Source organism: Cherax quadricarinatus, chromosome 1 (assembly GCF_038502225.1).
Source record: "Cherax quadricarinatus isolate ZL_2023a chromosome 1, ASM3850222v1, whole genome shotgun sequence".
In the NCBI taxonomy this organism is placed as follows: domain Eukaryota; kingdom Metazoa; phylum Arthropoda; class Malacostraca; order Decapoda; family Parastacidae; genus Cherax; species Cherax quadricarinatus.
The window spans coordinates 5,855,448-5,880,034 of record NC_091292.1 but is presented as its reverse complement, the minus strand read 5'-3'; the positions used below and the strand labels follow the sequence as shown (position 1 = coordinate 5,880,034).

At 40.0% G+C, this 24,587-nt stretch overlaps 2 protein-coding genes and 3 non-coding genes across 5 annotated transcripts in view; 2 read left to right on the top strand and 3 right to left on the bottom strand.

Annotated features, from left to right (window-relative positions):
- Nucleotides 1–24,587, bottom strand: part of Bet5 (blocked early in transport 5) — a 550,922-nt gene that overhangs the window by 142,565 nt on the left and 383,770 nt on the right. The gene's annotated exons all lie outside the window — the stretch shown is intronic.
- Nucleotides 10,316–10,407, bottom strand: TRNAY-GUA (transfer RNA tyrosine (anticodon GUA)). Its single transcript is given in 2 exon segments — nucleotides 10,316–10,351; nucleotides 10,371–10,407. It is a non-coding gene; the product is annotated as a tRNA-Tyr (tRNA).
- On the top strand, nucleotides 12,046–12,118 carry TRNAM-CAU (transfer RNA methionine (anticodon CAU)). The gene has a single exon. It is a non-coding gene; the product is annotated as a tRNA-Met (tRNA).
- The window catches only part of LOC128705167 (probable ATP-dependent DNA helicase HFM1), a 163,062-nt gene continuing 153,437 nt past the window's right edge, over nucleotides 14,963–24,587 (bottom strand). Inside the window, exons 23-28 of the mRNA XM_070086427.1 lie at nucleotides 23,650–23,798; nucleotides 22,611–22,714; nucleotides 22,228–22,338; nucleotides 18,308–18,420; nucleotides 17,834–17,959; nucleotides 14,963–17,552 (exon numbers count right to left, since the gene is read on the bottom strand). Coding sequence (XP_069942528.1) covers nucleotides 15,057–17,552; nucleotides 17,834–17,959; nucleotides 18,308–18,420; nucleotides 22,228–22,338; nucleotides 22,611–22,714; nucleotides 23,650–23,798 — 3,099 coding nt within the window. The 3' untranslated portion in view covers nucleotides 14,963–15,056. The remainder of the gene's footprint in view (nucleotides 17,553–17,833; nucleotides 17,960–18,307; nucleotides 18,421–22,227; nucleotides 22,339–22,610; nucleotides 22,715–23,649; nucleotides 23,799–24,587) is intronic.
- Nucleotides 21,105–21,176, top strand: TRNAE-UUC (transfer RNA glutamic acid (anticodon UUC)). The gene has a single exon. It is a non-coding gene; the product is annotated as a tRNA-Glu (tRNA).

Below are 24,587 nucleotides of genomic sequence, written 5' to 3'. Positions count from 1 at the left end.
AGTAAGGGACCCAGAATACTACCTTGGGGAACTCCACATGTTATCGGCAGGGGTTCTGATTCTGTTTTGTTTGGTTTACATGTAGTAAAATTGTGATTACAGAGTGTACCACTAGAATGCTTAGCATGGCTAGGCATTTCGGGCATACTTAGTTTTATTCTTAATTGTAAAATATTACAAATTATGAGGTAAGTTGGTATTATGGCTAAGTGACTAAATACTAGTTTGTGAGTTTAGCAATGTGAATGCTTTTGTTTTGGCACAGTATATAGTTTCAGTATTGGAGTATCACAGGATTCATTATTTTAAGACTGAGATTAATATTTCTGTTTATGGTCAAATGAGTGAGCGAGTGTAAGTGTGAACCACCAGGTGGTATTCGTGTAGTTAGTTGACAGGGTGTATCAGGGAGATAAGATGTTTTCTAATGGTAGTTTTGAAGGTGATGAATGTGTCTGCAGTTCTAGAGTTCTCAGGTAGGGTATTCCAGATTTTAGGGCCTTTGACATACATTGAATTTTTGTAAAGGTTTAGTCGGACACGGGGAATGTCGTAGAGATGTTTGTTTCTGGTGTTATGCCTGGGGGTTCTGTCACAACTATCAAGAAAGCGTTTTAGGTCAAGGTTGATATTAGAGTTTAAGGCCCTGTAGATATAGATTGCACAGTAGTAAGTGTGGATGTACTGAACTGGGAGCAAGTTTAGATCTTTGAAGAGTGGGGGGGTGTGCTGCCAGGGATGGGATTTAGTGATTATTCTTACTGTAGCTTTTTGTTGGGTTATTATTGGCTTTAGGTGTGTTGCTGCAGTTGATCCCCAAGCACAAATAGCATAGGTGAGGTATGGATAAATAAGTGAGTGGTATAGTGTGAGAAGGGCATTTTGCGGCACGTAGTATCGTATCTTGGAGAGGATCCCAACCGTTTTGGATACTTTTTTGGCTATATGCTGGATATGGGTGCTGAAATTCAGGTTGTTGTCAAGGTATAAGCCTAGGAATTTTCCCCCATTATTTCTGGTAATTAGAGTGTTGTCAATCTTAATGTTAATTTGTGCATCTCCTGCTCTGCTACCAAACATAATATAGTAAGTTTTGTCAGTGTTAAGCGTAAGTTTATTGGCTGTCATCCAAGTCGATATTTTAATCAGCTCCTCATTCACAATGGTGTTGAGGGTGGCAAGATTAGGGTGAGAGATGACATAAGTCGTGTCATCAGCAAAGAGAATGGGTTTCAGGTGTTGGGATACGTTTGGAAGGTCATTGATGTATATGAGGAAGAGCAGAGGACCAAGGACACTTCCCTGCGGAACTCCAGTATCAAGTGGCCGTGTTGCTGATGCTGTGTCTTTAATGGTGACATACTGATACCTATTAGTAAGGTAAGATTTGAAATAAGCAAGCGCATGGCCTCTTATACCATAATGGTCAAGTTTGTGGAGTAGCATGTCGTGGTCTACTGTGTCAAAAGCTTTCTTAGGTCAATAAAAGTTCCTAGTGGATATTCCTTATTTTCCAATGCTGTGTAAAGCAGATCTAGCATTTTTATGATTGCATCATTAGTGCTTTTATTTTTCCTGAATCCAAATTGGCAGGGGTTGAGTATGTTTTGTGTCGTTATAAATGAATATAGTCTCCTGTGCATGAGTTTCTCAAAGATTTTGGATAGCAATGGTAAGTTTGATATTGGCCTATAGTTGTTTAAGTCTGTAGGGTCACCACCTTTATGTATTGGTGTAACCCTTGCCATCTTGAGTAGTTTCGGGACGGTGCTAGTTTCTAGTGACTTGTTAAAAAGTAATGAAATAGCATGCGAAAGGACATGGGCCACTCGCTTGTACAGTAATGGTGGGACATGAGACAGATTCCCTGAGTTATTTTTAAGTGACTTTATAATCTCGGTGACTTCCGTGGGCTCAGTTGGTGCAAGATAGAAGGAATTTGGGAAATTCCCATCTAGGTAGTCCCCAGCATGGGCATTGGTATGTGGGATTTTATTGGCGAGATTAGATCCTATGGTTGAGAAGAAGTCGTTTATCTTGTTAGCTGTGTCAGTGGGATGTAGTGGTGTTTCATTAGGTTTAGTTAGGACAATATTCTTGTTTTTTTCAGTTTGTGGGTCTCTAGAATCTGAGAGTGTTTTCCAGGTCTTTTTTATATCTCCTCTAGTGTCTGTGAATCTACTGGAGTAGTATAGTTGTTTGGCTTTCTTTATTACTTTGGTGAGAACTGATGAATAGTGTTTAAGAATATCTTTGTGTATTAAGCCCTGTCTATATTGCTTTTCATATTGGTGTTTCTTGTCAATGGATTTCAGAATGGTGCTGGTTAGCCATGGGCAACCAAGCCGTTTGTTTGTGATCTGTTTCGTTTTTATAGGACAATGTTTGTTGTATAGTCTAAGTAATTTGTTAAGAAAAATGTCTGTCCAGTCATCAATACCATTGGCCTTGGAGAATTCTGTAGGCCAGTCAACAGTCTCTAGGTCAGCTGTGAACTTCCTTATTGAGGCCTCGTCATGGAGTCTAAATGAGACTTTGTTGTATTCAAGTGGTGGTTTACTAATGTTTGTCAGGAGGAAGGTAAGGTAGTGGTCTGTAGTGCTATCTGTGATTATCCCTGATTTAAGGGGGGCTAGTATATTGGTCCATATGTGGTCTATTATGGTTGCACTTGTCTCAGTGAGCCTGGTTGGTTTAGTTATTGTTGGTATGAGAAGTGTGTTGTTCATATTGTTGATGAAATCAGTTACAGGCTGATCATCTAGTATGCCAAGGTTGATGTTGAAGTCTCCAGCTAAGAGAAGGTGGTGCTTATTCATTTGTCTGTTTGTTATTAGTGACTTTAATTTCTCACTGAAATTTGGGATGTTTGTGTGAGGTATCCAGTAAATGGCACCGATTGTTATAGGTGTCTTATGGTTTTTTACAGTAAAATTAGCAAAAATGTATTCCCCATATTCATCACTAAAGCAAGTGGTGCTAATACAAGATAATTGGTTAGAGTAATAGATTGCAGTACCACCCCCAACTTGGTTTGGTCTGCAGTTGTGAATTGCTGTGTATCCTGGAAGAGGGTAGATATCTATTGTGTCCTGCTTAACCCAGGTCTCAGTAAGAATAATGCAGGAGAAGGGTGTCTTTAGTGATTCAAGGAGTGCCAGGAGGTCATCATAGTGTTTGCTTAAGGACCTGATGTTGTAGTTAAGTACTGATAGACTTTTAGCATTGTTTAGGATAGTGCTGGCTTGTGATGCTGTGTAATAAAGGCAGTTACTTTCCAATAGGTTTTGATTGGGTGTCAGATTATGGAGGTTTAGATCATGGTCAATGTGATCAATCATCTTCTAGGTTTAAATTATGGTTATTTATATCCTGAGTTGTGTGTTGAGTTCTAGTACTGATATCTGTAGTGGTGGGAAGTTTGGACAAGTATATAGCTAGAGTATTTTGGTCATATAGAGTATAGTCACTACTACACATAATGAAGTTGATGTTGTCTATGTGTTGTGCTGGAATGAACTAAAGTACAACTAGGTATAAACTAGTAATATAAAAATACAAAAATAAAAATAGCACCAGTCTCTCACTAGTAATTGCACTATGGTCTAATATAATGAATTTGGTATTGACTATGTATTGAGCTAGAATGAGCTATAGTACAACTGAGTTTAATCTAATAATATAAAAAAGGCACAAGACTCTCAATTGTAATTGCACTAAGGTGTTATATAAGTTGTTTACACGAATTAGAGTATAACTAGATTTAAATTGACAGGATAAAATACACAAGTTAAGGTAGCAAAAGAATAATAAAAAAAATGATAAAAATAAAAATGGCAATGACTTGGTTATAATATGCTAGTAAGATGGTAGACAGGATAATATAAAAGTTGTAGTTGAAAATACTAGTTTAAAAAAGTATAGAATAAAAATGGTCAATAAAAGAAGTTTACAATAAGTTTGGTCAATATAGTTTAAAGCAAAATTGGGCAATAATAGGGATTTTATTATTCGCTGCCTGACCACGGTAGAGTGCGGTTGTGCTCTGCACCCCTCTGCTGTTTTCAGGCGAGCTACCTCATTTCGTCTCTCAACCTTTTAGTGAGGATGTGTGCTGCTGCTGCCCCTGGCATTGATTAGTGGCAGTTATATTTTCACAGTATGGCGCAGGCCAGCCGGAGACGCATAAACACAGTCTGTGTTGAGCTTATCCGTGGGGCTGTGACAGGAACTTCTGTGGACCTGCAATCATATGAGATACATATGGTATTGCTAACGAGGAGATATGTGGAGTAGCGCTGAATGGCACGACGAGGATCTTTGTCAAGTTTAATTTGGCAAGTGTGTATGAGGCGGTGGTAGACAAGTACCAGGAGGTTATTTTGACAGTTAACTCCGCTGTGACCGTGCAACTTCACGACGTTTCTCGCCATTACACATGGGTTAAGATTAGAAATGTGCCATTCGAGGCGGATGATTCTGACATCCGTCTTGCGATGGGCAAATATGGTACAGTACATGTGGCCACTGTTGGGAAGTGGGCTACTGGGCCATACGCAAGGATACTCGAAGGAATGTATTCTGTGAAGATGACGTTACGTTACCCTATTCCGTCGTATGTAGTGCTGCCAGAATTTCGGAACCAGGTGTTTGTGACATACGCTGGGCAACGCCGGACCTGTCGGTTGTGTGGGTCATATGATCACCTAGCGGCTCTGTGTGGAAGGTGTGGCAACATGGAACAACGGCAATGACATACAGCAGTAGAGAGGGTGAGGAGCAAGATTTGCCTTATGTGACTCTGCCTATACAAGGTGGGTCCTGGAGTGAGGAGGTCGAGAGAGCTGAGGAGATGGAGTCAGCAGGTGTGACGAGGGGGGGACCCCTTCATTGAACGCAGCTCAGGTGTTAGAAGAGAACACCCTGACTGTGAGTGATAGCGATGTGGAAGACTCATTAGCCGTGGCTTTAAATGTGTTATTGGCTGACAAGAGTATTGGGAAGGTTGGAGTCCAGACCTAGTTCTTGGGTCTGCTGTGGATCAAGGCGTGGAACAGGATCTGCGGTCTGCGCAGTGTGATAAGAATATTTTGATGCAAGCTGTGGAGGTGGAGGTCCACCGGGACAATGTAACAGACGACATGATGCAAGCAGAGGGAGCATCACGGAAGCGCGCTGATGTGCTATCTGACTCCGAGGACGTGATCACGCCTGCTCAGCGCACTGGCAAAAAGTCCTGGGCGGAAGTTACACAGAGAGGACACAGCGGCCCTAAGGGGCAGGGGTTGGTTAAGAGCATTTCTAAAGGGGGGGAGAGGGACTGAGGTGTCACGAAACGATCTGGTGGCAAGACAGTACCAGGGTCAAGAAGGAAAACCACTCTGTAAGCTTCAAGTGCATGACATTGAACATTAATGGATTGAGATCAGAGAGAAAGTGTGTATGGTTTAATGAATATTTGGTGCGTAATAGTGTTGATGTGGTGTTCATGCAGGAACACAACTACAGACCAGGTTATGAGTTAAAGGTGAATGGGTATAATGTGTATGTGGAGCATGCGATAAGGTTGAAAGGAGGAGTTGCGATCCTGGTAAGGGAAACTAGCCCGTTCGTAGTGAGGCATTGTGAGGGTGGGGAGGGGAGGGTGATTCATGTAGATGGGTGGTGGGGTAGGGTACAGATGAGTTTGGTGTGTGTATATGGTCCGGCAGAGGGAGATGTGCGTATTAAGGATAAATTTGTGAAGGATGTCCTATTTGCGTGCTTTTCCGGGTGTAGCTGTAATTGGTGGTGATTGGAATTGTGTGATAAGGCGTAAGGATGTGGAACCTAGAGGGGCAGGGTATTGTCCTGGGAGACAGTAATGGTGAAGCTGGAGGTGCTGTCCTGGGAGACAGTAATGGTGAAGCTGGAGGTGCTGTCCTGGGAGACAGTAATGGTGAAGCTGGAGGTGCTGTCCTGGGAGACAGTAATGGTGAAGCTGGAGGTGCTGTCCTGGGAGACAGTAATGGTGAAGCTGGAAGTGCTGTCCTGGGAGACAGTAATGGTGAAGCTGGAGATTTTGTCCAGGTAGTCGGGAATTATACGCAGGAAAGAATACATATAAATGACCTCACAGGGGACAGGAGCCATAGTGGGGAAACAAGTGTAGTCAAAGATAAGATAAAACCAATATTACAAACTAGAAATACCACAGGAAATAGCAAACAAGAGGACTCCACTAGCAATAGTGAGGATATATTACCAAAAACAACTGGTGGGAGCTCCATTGTTGGTGCTAGGGAGGATAGGAATAAGACAGGGAAACATGCACCAACAGGGAATACAGTCACAGAAACCCAAGGCAAACGGAAACCAAGCCTGTGCACATACTATGCACTTGGTATCTGCAGACATGGGAAATCTGGAAAAACAGACGGGACGTGCAAATATGACCACCCTAGAAAATGCCATGCCCATATGACAACAGGAAAATGCAAACTCCCTTCCTGTAAGCTTTTTCACCCTGAAATGTGTACCTCTTCAGTACAGGAAAGACTGTGCTATAACTTAAATTGCCAGGAACACCATCTAAAGGGTACAAAAAGATACAAAACATCCAGGCCATGGGAAAACCTGGGTAGCCACAGCCACTCAAGAGGGAGAGGTTTTTTAGTGCCAGGAAGGAAAAAAAACTGGCAGGAAATGGCAGAAATCGTACACCAAATCCAGTCATTCCTGGAGTGGAACCACAGTCGATGGCCTCCACTCCAAACCAACAGATACAGATACTAATGCCGGAAAAAAATCCCCCCCCCCCAGTACCAACAATACCACCAGTCCGATGACATTCTTCTTTGCAAATATACAGGGTCTAAAGCCAGCAACAAACAACAAAATACCTTTCATCCGTGGACTGCTTGCAGAAGCAAAGGCAATGTTTGCGGCTTTCACTGAGACCCACATAAAGGATCACTTGGAGAACGAAATATGGATCCCAGGTTACAACCTATACAGATGTGACAGAGTGAACAGGCAAAAAGGGGGGGGGGGTTGGCCTGTACATCGCAGAGTCACTTGTTTGCACAGAACTACTAAATGCCTCAAATGATGTAGTGGAAGTTTTAGCAGTAAAGGTCGAGAACCAAAACCTAGTCATTGTGGTAGTCTACAAGCCTCCGGATGCAACATCCCAGCAATTCCAGGAACAGCTGTTAAAAATTGACCACTGTCTGGAAAATCTTCCAGCACCTGCACCCAACATCTTGCTCCTGGGGGATTTCAACTTAAGGCACCTAAAATGGAGGAATATAGCAAATAATATTGTTGCAGTAATAACACCAGGAGGCAGCTCTGATGAAAACTCACACTCACACGAGCTTTTAAATCTGCACAAAATTCAATTTAAACCAGCAAATAATAGAGCCTACTAGACTGGAGAATACACTAGACCTCATCTTCACTAACAATGATCTGATACGAAATGTCACCATATCAAAAACAATATACTCAGATCACAACATAATTGAGGTTCAGACATGTATACGTAGAGCCCCAGACCGACATAATGAGACTAGTCACGAGGGAGCATTCACCAAATTCAACTTCAATAACAAAAACATAAAGTGGGACCAAGTAAACCAAGTCCTAACCGATATAAGCTGGGAAGATATACTAAGCAACACAGACCCCAACTTATGCCTAGAACAGATTAACTTGGTGGCACTCGATGTATGCGCAAGGCTTATTCCTCTAAGAAAAAGGAGTAGATGTAAAATAGAAAGAGACAGGCGCTCCCTTTACAGGCGACGGAAAAGAATAACAGAGTGGCTAAAAGAGGTCAATATATCTGAAATGCGTAGGGAGACACTAGTCAGAGAAATAGCAAGCATTGAACTCAAGCTAAAGGAATCTTATAGGAGTCAGGAATCGCGGGAAGAACTAAAAGCCATAAATGAAATCGAAAGAAACCCAAAGTATTTTTTCTCCTATGCCAAATCAAAGTCGAGAACAACGTCCAGTATTGGGCCCCTACTTAAACAAGATGGGTCCTACACAGATGACAGCAAGGAAATGAGTGAGCTACTCAAGTCCCAATATGACTCAGTTTTTAGCAAGCCACTAACCAGACTGAGAGTCGATGATCAAAATGAATTTTTTATGAGAGAGCCACAAAATTTGGTTAACACAAGCCTATCCGATGTTATCCTGACGCCAAATGACTTCGAACAGGCGATAAATTACATGCCCATGCACTCTGCCCCAGGGCCAGACTCATGGAACTCCATGTTCATCAAGAACTGCAAGAAGCCCCTATCACGAGCCTTTTCCATCCTATGGAGAGGGAGCATGGACACAGGGGTCGTCCCACAGTTACTAAAAACAACAGACATAGCCCCACTCCACAAACGGGGCAGTAAAGCAACAGCGAAGAACTACAGACCGATAGCACTAACATCCCATATCATAAAAATCTTTGAAAGGGTCCTAAGAAGCAAGATCACCACCCATCTAGAAACCCATCAGTTACACAACCCAGGGCAACATGGGTTTAGAACAGGTCGCTCCTGTCTGTCTCAACTATTGGATCACTACGACAAGGTCCTAAATGCAATAGAAGATAAAAAGAATGCAGATGTAATATATACAGACTTTGCAAAAGCCTTCGACAAGTGTGACCATGGCGTAATAGCGCACAAAATGCGTGCTAAAGGAATAACAGGAAAAGTCGGTCGATGGATCTATAATTTCCTCACTAACAGAACACAGAGAGTAGTCGTCAACAGAGTAAAGTCTGAGGCAGCTACGGTGAAAAGCTCTTGTTCCACAAGGCACAGTACTCACTCCCATCTTGTTCCTCATCCTCATATCCGACATAGACAAGGATGTCAGCCACAGCACCGTGTCTTCCTTTGCAGATGACACCCGAATCTGCATGACAGTGTCTTCCATTGCAGACACTGCAAGGCTCCAGGCGGACATCAACCGAATCTTTCAGTGGGCTGCAGAAAACAATATGAAGTTCAACGATGAGAAATTTCAATTACTCAGATATGGTAAACACGAGGAAATTAAATCTTCATCAGAGTACAAAACAAATTCTGGCCACAAAATAGAGCAAAACACCAACGTCAAAGACCTGGGAGTGATCATGTTGGAGGATCTCACCTTCAAGGACCATAACATTGTATCAATCGCATCTGCTAGAAAAATGACAGGATGGATAATGAGAACCTTCAAAACTAGGGAGGCCAAGCCCATGATGACACTCTTCAGGTCACTTGTTCTATCTAGGCTGGAATATTGCTGCACACTAACAGCACCTTTCAAGGCAGGTGAAATTGCTGACCTAGAAAATATACAGAGAACCTTCACGGCGCGCATAACGGAGATAAAACGCCTCAATTACTGGGAGCGCTTGAGGTTCCTAAAACTGTATTCCCTGGAACGCAGGCGGTAGAGATACATGATTATATACACCTGGAAAATCCTAGAGCGACTAGTACCGAACTTGCACACGAAAATCTCTCACTACGAAAGCAAAAGACTTGGCAGACGATGCAACATCCCCCCAATGAAAAGCAGGGGTGTTACTAGCACGTTAAGAGACCATACAATAAGTGTCAGAGGCCCGAGACTGTTCAACTGCCTCCCAGCATACATAACTGGGATTACCAACAGACCCCTGGCAGTCTTCAAGCTGGCACTGGACAAGCACCTAAAGTCGGTTCCTGACCAGCCGGGCTGTGGCTCGTACGTTGGTTTGCGTGCAACCAGCAGTAACAGCCTGGTTGATTAGGCTCTGATCCACCAGGAGGCCTGGTCACAGACCGGGCCACGGGGGCGTTGACCCCCGGAACTCTCTCCAGGTTATGTATTTAATACTCAGGTATTGTCTGTAGTCTGACAAAATGATTATTTATTCATATTAAACTGTTTCATGAACTTTATTGAAAATGTCTAACTTTCAACACCCCAGAAGAACACTGATTTTTTAATGCATATAGTTAAAGTTAGTAAATGAAGTTATGACAAATTTTGGCAAGGTTAGTTATGGTGGAAAAAATGCATAACTAGTTACGTTTTCCTTGGGAGACAAGGGAAATGAGGAATAACCTTTAGGAGATATGATGGTGGTTTATTTGTTAAGAGATAGGCCTAGTGTCTACTAACACGACTCTTAGTTAAATGATGACCCAAAAACTAGTAAAGCATCCGCTGGCTGACGCCATCCAAAATACAAGGAACACGCCTAATAGCATATCCTAAATACCCTTGGCGAATATCCAGCACTTTGATGATCCGATTAGGATAAATGAATGCTCCCAAAACTATATCCTTCGAACCGGATTCGAACCAGTGACCTATGGATTTCCGTTACATTGTTTCAACTACAGTCCACCGCTCTACCAACTGAGCTATCGAAGGAACTGAGAAAGTAGGCTGTTCCAAAAATACTGCACCAGCACGAATATTTTTAGAGTAAGAGGGCTAATGCAACTTCCTTGCAATATTGAAATTTTCCAACTCAGTAGAGTATGACAAGTAAATCATCAGGCTTTAAAAGATATGTTAAGCAAACTTAGCTTAACAAAGTAGTCAGCCACCCTGCGACAAGTGTTAAGAAAGCGTTTAAATTTATTTATGTTCACTATACATATGGCTCAAGATTATGATGTTTACACAGTGGTTGCAATAAGGATAAAATGTTATCAGATTCTACAAGGCAAAAATAACTTCAAATATATTATTTGCAGGCCCCTCCGAATACCCGAGAGGAAAAAATAAACCTATATCCAAACTGAATATTTAGTAGCCTACAGATCATCCTGGGCCTGGGAAACGTATGGACATGTCTTCTCAGACCTGAAGCTCCTTTTCACCAACCAGCAAATATACAGAAAGTTAGGAGTTAGTCCACGGTTCTGGTTGTGGACTGCATCCTTGGGAAGGACCTGTAGAGCTCCAATGAATTAGTAAGCAATGTCAAGTCACTCTGGCTTCAGTGGGCCATCTTAGGTTAAATCATCATAAAACATATATGAGTGCTAATATCATGTGTGTGCCTTTAAAATGGTTGCCCCGGTTCGCATCTGAGAGACCTGGTTCGGATTGTTTCCTTACATTTGTTGTTTGTTCACCAAGCAGTATGCAGGTACCTGAGTGTTAGTCGCCTTCTGTGGGTCGCATTTTGGGGTAAAAATAATCAAAGGACCCCAAATGGAAATAAACTACAGAGTTTTCACCGCATTATCCTAGGTTACTAACCAGCCGGGTATAATCTAGTTTATTTAAATTGTAAAAAATTAAGGTATGCCGAGTATTGATTGCCAAAATAAAAACTAAATCATCTAAGCTTAATATAAACCGAAAGACTCTTTGAACATCAAATACATTATAGGAAATATAAATAATGAGGCCAAATCATAGAAAACAATAATAAATTCTGAAAACTAATTGTATTTCTCTCGCCTTAAACTTAGTAATAAGGTAAAAATACCACATCCCGTTTTGTCTAGTGGCTAGGATACGCGGCTCTCTCCCGCGAGGCCCGGGTTCGATTCCCGGCACGGGAAGCTGTTTTAAAATTGTGAAGCGAAATTTTTTGACAACTTCCAGATATGATTAATTAATTCAGATCTCGACGCAAGTGCAGATCTTCAGGCGTGAGATTAGGTAACTTCCAAAGACAGTTCATGAATAAGGGAGGATCACCAACAAGCTCAATAGGGAACTCGACAGATTCTACAAAATAGTTCCTAATCAACCGCGTTGTAGACTGCAGGAGGCAGGTACAAACAGCTTGATCGATCAAGACGGCAACCAGGACTCCTGGTCTGGAACCGGGCCGCGGGGGCGGTGACTTCCGGAATTGACTCCAGGTAAACAATTCATAAAGTGAACGATAGTATGTACCAGCAGCTCACATTCTAGGGGGAAAAAATACAACGGCAGTAAGCTCTACGAATGTTTACCTTTCTCGGGTTAACAACCCAAAGAATATATTTTTTGTATTTATTTAGTAATAAATTTGACATTTTAAAAGTAGACGGTAACGTCACCATAGCCTCGATGGCGCAGTAGGCAGCGCGTGAGTCTCATAATCTCAAGGTCGTGAGTTCGATCCTCACTCGGGGCAGGTATTTTTTACCGTGTATATTTCCATTCTTGAGACGTGTTATACTCAAAAGTCAAACAGCGCCAGGAAATGAGTGGGTTAACAGGTTTGTAGCAAGAGCAGGAAGCTCCAATTATTATTATTATTATAATCAAGGGGGAAGCGCTAAACCCGGAGGATTATACAGCGCCTAGGGGGGATGTGGAAGGCATTCAGGCTTAATTCGGGGAACTGGAGCACAGACCCAATTCCCTAAATCAAGAGCCCCTCACCAACATAGGAAGCTCCAATACCTTCCATCAAGAGCCATTTATTCACATACATATACAGTATAAGAAAATGCTCAATCAGCTTCTAGAAGAAACTCATTTTTCCTTGATACAGCTGGAGGAGGTTTCAGGTCATCTGTCAGATACAGCTGGAGGAGGTTTCAGGTCTTCTGTCAGATACAGCTGGAGGAGGTTTCAGGTCTTCAAGTTGCCCACGTTATAGAAAAAATAAATGCATATAATATCCCATGCACATTCTCACATAAGATGAGCACTGCATTAATATATCACTGTGTGAGCAACGTTATTTATGTAACGAAGCTACTATCATAGGGAGACGGAAATAACTGGCAAAAAATACAATTAGAAGAACTAATAAATATTATATTTCTCATACATTTTTTCCGTCATACTAAATATAAGTAGTTTTAGTAGAAAAGCCTACCTTGCAAAAATTAAAGCAACGATTTCATAATTTATAATTCCAGTATTTTTTTTTTTTTTTACTTCTTACCGCTATTACCAAAAATGGATGCAATACCCTTGTATTATTGGAACGTTATTCAAGATAAATAAATATCGTGTCAGCAAAGTAGATTGATATATTATACAACGTATTAATTATCTCAAAATTATGTATTATAACAAAGAAAATTCTTAATTGAAAAATGAAATAAGGGTTATTATGAATGGAAAGAGGGAGGGAGGGAGAATGAATGAATGAATTAAAATAAAACAAATGAAACTTGTAATATAGAAATCAATATTAAAGAGCTTTAACAATAACTTCCTTAAATTTGGTGTGAGCAGAGACCTTTCCAAGGCTCCTAGAGTACCCTTGTGATTCATGCTTTCATTATTCGATTTTTTTTATCGTATCGTCCGTGAATTCATTTTTCTACTTTGTTACTCACAATATCTCACTGACCAGCTGTTAGTTATATGATATGTAGCATTTCTTGCTTTCTCTCCGTTAACCTTCTTTGTGGTTTCTTACTCATCATCTGATACTCATACTTAACATTTATTGTATTATTCTCATTTATTGTCCATTTGTTTGATTTATAATTTTACTTCAATTTACCATACTTTTCATCAAAATACCCAATCTATACATAGATAACCAGCAGTTCCTTTTCAATATTTCTATCAATTTATCTTCCTCCTGCCTGGTTATTACGTGTCTACTGAATTATTCGCCTTCCATGTTGACAAGTTTTTTCTTCTCTCTCGTGCTCTCACAGTATTCCCTCGAAGATGTCAGGCGCGGCACTCCACACACTGCAACTCAAGGACCAAACTTAACAGTGTGGATAAAATTATTTGCACGATTGCATAAGTCATTGGACAACAGCAGCATAGTTATTCAAAAGCAGCAGTTAAGCGACAGCACAGCTACTATACAGTAGCACAGCTACTGAGCAACAGCAATTACGCAGTACCAGCGGAGCTACAGAATAGTAGCAGTTACAATAGGACAGCTCAGCTACTGAGCAGCAGGATTTACTTACAGTATGACAGAACAGTAGTGGACAAAACAATCAGCTAAACAAGACCTGAGGTTACGATCACTGAGCCAATTATAATACAGCAGTCCGTTAAAACATTATGACACATCTATCAAAAGTTACGAATACCATTAATAACACGCACAGAAATTTAAACATACCTGAAAATCTCCGCAGGCCTAATATACATTTTTATTTATAAGTAACTACTGGCATAATATTATTAGCTACTGCAATGTGTACGGATAATAAATGTACTGTATCCATATATGAAGATACGTGCGGGACATGTAAACATAACTAAATACTTACCCCTTGCTGGGCTTCTTCAGGATTCCTGGAACCTGGGGCTCACCACGAGACTGGAACACAAATACAGATGACTAATACGATGATAATAATGCTAATGATAATGTATCCTTGAGATACACTCCAGTAGAGGTCAGGATCACAATTGTGGGTCTGATATAGGTCAATGGCTCATATATGCTTACAATGCAAACTCGGACGTACTGGTTATCAATTTATATTACTGAATTCTGATATTTTCAATCAAGGGGGAAGCGCAAACCCGGAGGATTATACAGCGCCTGGGGAGGGGGGATGTGGAAGGCATTCAGGCTTAATTCGGGGAACTGGAGCACAGATCCAATTCCCTAAATCAAGAGCCCCTCTCCAACATCAAGGAACCTTCCTTGAGGGGTGATATTTTCAAGCTTATCTTGACAAACTATGTTGAAAGTCTGTGGTACATCTGGTGCGTCGTAAGCTATGTCCTAGCCATTAAAAACTTTATATCATCCCACTTATTGTGTGATTTTTTATGAAATGTCACTCTTGCAAAAAAAGCAGTATGGACGAATTAGCAAGTTTTTATATACATCGAGTGGTATGTGTATATACATCGACAAACTAATTTAATCCCTATTTTAGGGATTAAAGTATTCTTTGACGTTAGTGTACAAGTGAATTGCTGCCTCAATGACCAACGTGTATTATTATTATTACGGGGGAGTGCTAAACTCGTAAGGATTATACAGTACCTGTGGGGGGGATATGGAAGGCATTCAGGTTCAATTCGAGGAACTGGAGCACAGATCCAATTCCCTAGATTAGTAGACGATCTGATTGAATCCTAACAAATTATATTAGCACGGTTACATCATTCCACATTTACAAAGCTTAATGGAAAACATTTTTTTTAGCAGTAAGGAAGGCGAAGGTACTTGAACCTACCTGAGAGAAGGTAGCAGGTGATGAAAGTGTTGGTGATGCTGACTGCGTAACTCCAGCGTCCCCTAGAATACCTGATAAGTTTATGTTTATATTCTGCTGGACGCCGCCAATCCCTGTTAAGCCAACATTCACGGCTGGATTCTTATCCCAAGCCCCGTAAGTTATATGAAGCTTGCCTGGACTAATTTTGTGTGTGTTCCGAGTGTCGGAGGCTGGTGGTTGGTTGCCGCAAGAGGGATCAGATTCACCACCAGCTTGCTGTGGTTCATTTGGCTTCCTTGCAACAGGTTCTTGAACCCTGTGATACAGGGACTGTAGAGCCAACATCTCTTGTTGGCGACACCACTGAAACATCTCGAGGTCTCGCCAGTCGTCATTATGCTGCCGTGGTTCTTTGGACGAGACTGAACCCTTAGCGCCACAGCGAAGCTCCTTTGTTGGGACAGTTGGGGTAAAAATGTTGAGCTTACTGCGGGGCCTCCCGCACTGTGACTCTGTCCACTCCTTCGTAAGATGAGAGAATGGATCATTTTTATCTTGTGTGCTTCCAGTACACTGTCCAGAGTAAGAAACTGATGGTTTTATTCCCGCGACAGGTTTTAGGTGTGAAGAATTACTGGGGTTAGAGCTGCTCTCGCACATTTCTTGTTTTGATATGTCGAAGGGTAACTCATAGTCTTGTAAGGCACTCCAGTCTTTGTAATCAGAACCTTGCGAGTAATAGTCTTCATCTAGAGTTTGGCTTGGGTAGTTCAAGCTATGAAGTTGTACTGGCATCACTTGATCTTCCAAGCTCTGATGCCGCCGACTCACCAAATTAACATTAGATTGGTGTAACTGCTGTACAAGGGCACTTCTTCCACTGTCAGAGTGTTCACCTGGAGTGACAACCTGTTCGTCTTCATGATGCTGGAAATTAGGAAGACTGGTGTGTGGTAAGCAAGAGGATGTAACTTGGGGATAATTTAGTGTCTGGTACTCTTGTGGTATTGAACCATAGCTGCGAAAGGGTATTGGTTCTTGATGTTTCTCTTGAAAACTTGCTTGCTCAGGTTTTGAGCTTTCATTGCTAAATATATACGAAGCCGTTTGGTTCTGATTATTTGCTAGACGTGGATAATGATTTTGAGAGGTAAATCCACGCGAGTCCAGAGGCTGTGGTAATCTTTGATTTCTTATGCTCTGCACAACAGATGTCTGCTGCGGCTTCTGATAAGTATATGGTGATGGCATCCTCAGGGGCGTTTTTATTTGCCTGGTTTGAGGGAATGGCGGCATAGTCCCTGCAAAATCATTAGTTGGTTCAAATGGCAGTTGCACTGGTCTTTGGCCTTGATTGGCTTGTTGCCCTAAAGGTCTTATTGGGGTTTGGATGTGCCCGGCTTGGTTTTCTTGACTTACTGTTGGTCGACTAATCTGCTTTGTCTGTAGAGCTAGAGACTCTTGGTGTGTATTTGCCTGTGCTCTTGACAAATGTGTTGAACTCTGAGGCTGCTTACTTTGTTCTCCAAAAGTCCTCACACATCTTTCGTCGTAATTACTTTCTGTTTCTGTTGGTCGTATAAATCTTTGAGGCTGTATAGCTTTCACAGCTGAAGGGCTTGAGGGCCGATGGTACCGAAATGTTTGTATTCCTAAAGGTCGTAATGACTGGGTATCTTGCTTGATTTGTGTTCCGAGGGAACTCACAGTTAGCTTATTCTGACTGTCCTCTTTTAATATAGGACTCAACAATCGGTTGTTATTATTTACAGAGGATTGTGAATGTCTTTGTGTTGCCTTGTGGTTCTGTCCTTTTGCCTGACACAAAAGCCTTTGTACTTCTCTACTTTGCATCCGTGATATGTTCTGTGTTCTTTGTTCAGACTCGGGTACTGCTGAAACTTGTTGTATTTGCTGCATTTGTTTAATTTCAGGTCGCTGGTCAGTGGACCGCTGGCTAGATGGTTTATTTAGCTGGATTTTTGGCGGCAACTTGGTGTACGGTGGATGTAGTTGATTATTTGGCTCTTGGTTCTGACTTTTTGTGTGCTTCTGTCGAAACTTAAACCTATTCCAAGAAGTTGACAAATTCTCCGAAACTTCTGGATATTCTGCTCCTAGTGGCTTACTGAATGTGCCTTCATATGTCTCCGTCGAAACCTTGTTCTCGCCTGTATAGTTTTCTTTTTCTGACGTGAAAATATCCATTTCGGGGAAATCATCTTGGTATTCCTCATCAAAATTCCACCCATTTTCAAATTCATTCAGGACATCTTCATCGATCAATTTTTCTATCTGACACTGGTTATCCGCATACGTTGGACGAGGAATGCGTCCGTGGCTGTTGGTACTATCGTGAAACACTCGGTTATTAGCATTACCACAGTTTTTATTTTCACTAGTGTTGGCCTGGTTATAAGTTTCAGTAGCGTTATATTTCAGTATGTTTTGGATGGCTTTTGGTTATCATTGGCATTGACTTGTAAGGTGCTGGACTGTATAGGAGTAGGTACATGCATCAAGCGGGGACCACATGGGGAATACTTGAACTTTGAAAGACTTGTTGTTCCTCCATTCTCGTTCATCTGATAGATATAAATCTGAATCAAAACAAGTGGGTAATAAACATAATTTTGTGAACTGTTTGAACATCAGTAAGCTATAACACAGACAACTTTCTAAGTTACAAGCATACAAAGAGTACATATGGGGATATGTATAATTTCACGTGTGCTGCCTACCTTGATCTTCTTAACAGATGTCTGAAGCAACTGGTTGCTTCTCTTACGGATCTCCTGTAACATCTCTGGCACTCCCACGGTGCTGCTGCTGCTGCTGCTACACTCCGGCCGGGAGCTGACACCAACCTTCCAGCGAGAATAACTGATGTATTTACATGCTTAAATATCTCTGTAATATATACACAAATAAAGTACGGTACTGCATATCACACCTACCTATATTTGTGAGCCTTTTTCTTTTTTTTTTAATCCATGACAAATTTCGCTTTGAATAAAAAGAGATAAAGTAATCATCTACAAAGAGCGTAAATGTTTTCTAAGTTCTTGTGAACTACGAGTTTTAACTACAGTAAACATTAAACAATGAATCCAAAAATTTCATCCACAACATTTCTTCCGTAGAAAAATGTCCGGTTCACACCCAACTTAACTTTATTACTCATTTACTGTGTGTGTAGAGACATGGAGACCCACCTTACAGCACTTGTGGGCACATGTGCGCTTATCACCACAGGTATGTAGGCAGGCACGCCAGCCTCCTTCATTCACTGCAACAGTGTTGTTCTTGCCACCACCCTCCCTGCCTCCTGCACCCTCATAAGATGGAAAGATAAATGAAGGGGACGACTGCCTCACTTAATAGAAATTTATACACAGGTAAAAAAGAAATGATATAAATACGTTCAATTATTTAAATATTAATTTTAAATTATTTAAAAAAAAACTCATATTTTGCAGTGCTAAAAAATGAGAAAGTTATTAATGAAACGCGACAGAGGTATCTGCAGTATATGTTACCGTAATGAAAGACTGATGATGCAGATTGAAGAACATTATATCACTCATGAGAATAACATATAACAAATTTGTACACATTCCAACTTTTCATAGGTTAACCTTCACATCCTTATTAATATTATATTTCTCTCCTGTAAGGTATATATAAATAATATATACGACAATACGAAGACGCTTAACTGTACGCTGTAATGTTTCATGATCGGCTCAATATAGACCCTACATATAGAGCAGGTCACTATGATACATCAAACCGGTCACCACTCATTATTACCTGTTTGGTTCATCCAGCGTTTAAACACTCGGCATCATCGCCAAACGTATACAACAAACATAACTATGGACCACATGTCGTGTTTATTCATGAGGAATGATACTTGTATATTGGTATCCATTACGGATCGACAGAGTTCATAAATGACGAAATAATGAATATATGTAACATGGGATTTAACTTGAAGTACCCTAAACCAATCATTAATAAATCTTTGAAAACTGCAAATAATACATTCAGCAATCGAGAAGACACGGAGCCAAATTCTAAAACTCGCCTGCCAATGTACCTCGTTTTCACGCCCAATAAGTGTGTGCATGTGTCGTAAAGAATAGGTAAAACTGGTCAATTAGCAAGAACTCATTTTAAAATTAAGTCCTTTCTAAAATATTCTCGTATACGTTTAGATATTTTTTTTGTTTATGTTAATGTAAAAATTAATAATTTTGTACCAAAAGAACCTTAGAAAAATTACCTACCCTTATTAAAACAAGCGCAATTTAATTTAACCTAATCCAACTAAATATATTTTAGATAAGTTTACAATAATTTAATAATAAACAAACATAATGAAATGTAAATACATTTCATTATGTTTATTTATTATTATTCGCTACGCTCAATGATTTTTCAGAAATTATTACACACAAATTTTCGCTTGCCTTATTCGGCAAGAAGAGCATTGCTACTTAAGCCAACATCGCAAGTTTTACCTATTCGGCACGATTTTGGCTTAAATAGCAACGCTCTTCTTGCCGAATAAGGCAAGCGAAAATTTGTGTATGCAATAATTGTGAACCTAACGAAAAAAAATACATTGCAGGAGTGGCATCCCCCTTTAGGGCTGCCACTCTGCGCAGAGGGGAACTCCCATAAGTAGTGGGAAATATAAATACATGGGGGAGAAATGAGAAAAAAATTGCCTGGGGAAAACACGCGGAATATATTTTTAAAATGAGGGACTCGGGCAAATACAGAGGGATTTTCAGTCCTTTGTAACTGTTTATAATTGTCTTAACAGTGTCCAGATCCTGTGAAAAATACTAATCCAGCTTTCTGAAGTTGGTTATAAATGGTATGGTAATACTGACAAGCTTTGCATAAAAAACACTTACGTACTGTTCAGGGCATTTATTAAGGTTAAAGTTCTGCTTTCAATAATAATTTTATAGATGATAAAGTTTATTATTTGCTGGTCAGAAATTTACTGCATGCTAGTGGGTTTCTTTGTTGTCTAACAATATTTTATTACATGTAAACTACATTATCTGCGTACTGCATAAAAAAAATAAAAAATTAGAATTTTGAATTCGTATTAAATTACTTATTCTATACCAGGAATCTAGTTATGTAAACTACTAAACGTAATTTTTTAATTCATTTTCAATAATAAATTGGAAAGAGGAGACTGCAAATAGGGATAAATTGGGTAATCAGTAGTTCTTTATTTTATTAGATTTATCAGGCAACCTGATCCTTTGATGCCCATCCCTGCGTTCAAGTGTTGTACCTCAGTTAGAGGATGAACATCCTAACAGAGGGTGTCACGGGCAACTATAACCCAGCTTAAGTAAGTTTATTTTGGTACAGTTACACACAAGTACAATTATCATACGTAGTTTCACACATGTGTAAATTACCCAGGATAACCCCAAAAAAAAAGTCAGTGACTTATATCCACTGGGGTCCTTGAGAATTATATCTAAATCTTAGTTTGACGTTACTGGATTGTCCTAAACTATATACGCATACAAGTCACTCGTAAAAATGTGAAATTGTATAAAGAGCCAAATAAATGCATTTAAAAAGGTGTCTGATGAATGTAGCTACAGAAAGGGAGGGGTATGATTTTCTATTTTTTAGCTAACATACGTGCAATTTTTTACCTTATTCCTAGTAATGACCCTCGTATTGTAGTCTTAATGACCCTCGTGTAGTAGATAGTCTTTTTAGTATGATAATAGGATGTTATCTTCATGATAGAATAATAAGAAAATCTTCTAACCTTTATTTTATAATAATAAGGTAAAAGGACCCCAATGGAAATAAGTCACTGTCTGACTTTTTTGGGTTATCCTAGGTTCTCTACACATATGCTGCTATGTATGATAATTCTATGTAACTGTATTTGTGTATACCTGAATAAACTTACTTATCTCATTTAAATTTTTCTTAAAACAAGTGTACTAGGCTCTCAGCTCCCATGTGGTCTAGTGGCTAGGATACCTGGCTTTCACCCAGGAGGCCCGGGTTCGATTCCCGGCATGGGAATCAGTTTTGTGCAAGTGTTCGTTAATTTTAAGGTTCGTTGTATATATTATGACTTTACCTTACTATTTAAACTTTCAACCTTTACATTTTTATCTGAACTGGCTGCACACACGTCATGAACTTCTATAGCCGAGGGGTCAATGCCCCGAGCCGCGGGGGCGTTGACCCCTCGGAATACCCTCCATGTTTACTGTAGACTGGAGATAACTTGACTCAGAATATCGTCTGTAATGTGACGTTGACAAAATATATAATCACAATTTTTGACTAATGGTTACCTTCGTGAGTCTCTTGTTTTCTGTTTCCAACAAATTTATCGTCCTTATGCATTATTTCATTTACTGGCGTTACTGTATGTTCAAGCTGGTTAAATTTTGTTAAAAGACGAAATTCTAATGTAACGTAACCTAACAACGCATATATTAAGAGTCTATCTATTTAACATTTTTTTCGGCTGTAGTGAATTGTGATTTTGAAGGCATCTTAATCGATTAAATTGCTTACCAACTCATGTTCATAATTTTGATATAAACACAATTGTGATCACTTCCTATGGAAATGTGCCATAATAATAATTGACTTTGTTGGTTTATATCACGGGTTAACAGTATACCCTCCGAAGTCAAATCAAGCCATGGGTTTATCCTTTCTTATGTTGGTGTGGGTCGCATCCTGAGGGACAAGCTTGAAGGACCCCAACAGAAATAAGACAGAGTCCTTGATGACGCACTGACTTTCTTGGGTTATCCTGGGTGGCTAACCTTCCGGTTTAGAAATTCGAACAAATCTTATCAATCGATTGAGTTCATCAGAGGTTGCCATCTTGGTAATTAGCATAAGTGATGCACACTGTTGTGGGGCGACCATGGTCCATATAGCACTTTACACTGTATAAGCGAAAGGGAAGCTCCGAATGTTACATAAATCAACGCTTTTCGGGCATTATAATACATAACTAGTTTATATGTTCACGAATTTCAAAAGCTGTTAGCTCTGAAGTAAAATTGTACATAATATATAGCAAACATGACATAAAATGAGATTATAGTACTTTGTTTGTGAGGTGCTAATGGTGCTGGCATAGTAATGTGGGGATCAGCAGAGAAGGTCTGTGGACGAGGCAGGTAGCGGGGACTGTAGCTGCTCTGCACATCTAGACCAGCTGATTCATGTAAAAGAAAAAAATGTTAATACGCCAAAATTATTTGGATTTCTTTTGGCTATTAACTTTCCGAAGTTAATACTCGGTATTTTCTTTTTAAATACAATAGTGATGTGACGGAAGGTCACTACAGAAACTATGTACAGTCTAGGAAAAAGATAAGACACAGCTGTACAAAAACAGAAATGAAAGAATGCAGTAAAATAGATCATGCTAAAATGTCGATCGTGAAAGAAACAATAATAAGTCAAGAGTTTGAGAGTGGGACTTACCCCAGGTTTCAGAGATAAAGTTAACAGGTAGTTCATCCCCCGTCTGAGCCCTCGTCACCTTCACCACCCGAGACACACTTCCAGATATAACCAGTGCTGCATCTCTGGAATTTAATTACATTCTTAATTTACTACATAAAATTTCAAGCATTTTTCTGGCTTGCAAAAACTTTGTTTGCAAGAATAGTTTCCTAGTAAACTCATAAATAGGAAGTGAGAATTGGACCATGTTTCGGTCCGTCCTGGATCATTATAAAGTCGAGTGATCTAGGACTGAAACACCGTTCATTTTAATTTCCAATTTGTCGTGAATTATTCCAGCCACTGAACTTTGTGAGCTAACATTAAATACGTATTTCTTGAGCATTTCTGAAGCACTTATTGTTTTTAAGATTTTTATCGTCGAACAGCCTAACCTATTTAAAAATGCAAGTACATAATAGTTTTACCAATAAAGTTTCTTGTTAGAAATATATACAATGTTGGTACAAACTCCTAGTTATCTGTAGCCAACTAATGCCACAATAAAATGTCGCATTAGTTGCATTTCTGTCTTTTACCTAATATACTGTAATTCTACCAGCATTATTACAATATATATAGAAAATATATCTCAAGTAAAATATATGATTCGTGAGGATGTCAGTTGTGGTTTATATATTTGTAGTGCTCGCCTGTCACGAAGAATTTGGAGGGATTCTTTGCAAGGGTTTGGGTGAGTTTATCTCGGCATTTTATAGCACGTCAGGTACAACAGAAGACTTAGTTTAATCTAAATAAATACATTACTAACAGATTGTATTTTTGCGCTTCATGCTCAAATAAATATTCATCATAATTCGTTTTAAATTCACTAACAATAATACCGAAATTATTATTATTTGTTATTGTTGCAATAATTTTCACACCGCTTTGCCCAACATTTGCATACTATCAGCAAGACTGGCGTTCGCACAATTACAATCTGTGCATTATTTGTGTCAGTCGAAGGAATCTTTAGCAACTACATGTAAAGATTTAGTGATGACATGAGACTAACGTGATACGCTGATTGTAGAGGACGTTGTTGTCAGCGTCGCCGAGGATGAGTCTGCAGGAGTGGTGTTTGGGGGTTGTGGCGCCTGCCCGCACCTCCTCTTGGTTCGCGAGACACACAGTCACCCTCACCTCACTATGCTCAACTCTCACCTACAGCACAAAAAATACGCATGCATCATGTTAATTTATGCCCACTTACGTAGTGTAACATCAGGATCTATCAAATGTACTTAAGTACATCGTATTTTTTTTTTTCAACAAGTCGGCCGTCTCCCACCGATACAGGGTGACCCAAAAAGAAAGAAAATCCCCAAAAAGAAAATACTTTCATCATCATTCAACACTTTCACCTCACTCATAAAAAAGAAACACCACAGAAACCTAATTCGAAAAAAAATCAAAATTCTGCCGGGAGTCGAACCCACGTCTGTTGCTTTAAAGGCAGCCGTGCTGACCGTTGCACCACAGTCATACATTTATGTTGATTAAAACCTAGGATAGGATGGTATAATCAGGTGATGCACGCATGCACTCGGGTAATGATTTACAGTGGTTGGGGTTTGGTGGATAAACTCTTTGCTCATCTGGCGTTCTGGTTGGTAATAGTCCATGATCCAATTAGCCACAGAAGAGCAACTATACCCACATTTCATAGTGCATGCATTGTCTGTCACCTCTGAACCTCACATATATATACCTTACATTCCAACAGAACGTAAAATCTCAAAAACTACTTGTTTCCACTTGGTTTTAGTACGCTCACACATGCCTGCTAGATGCTCATGCCCCTACCTCTTAAAAAAAGACTTCTTCACACCCTCCTTCCAACCTACATGTACACCTTGGTCAACCTTTCTTTCTCCATTGTTTCTTAATTACCAAGCCATCTCAACAATCCTTCCTCTCTTGAATTATTCCTTTCACATTCACCACACCGTT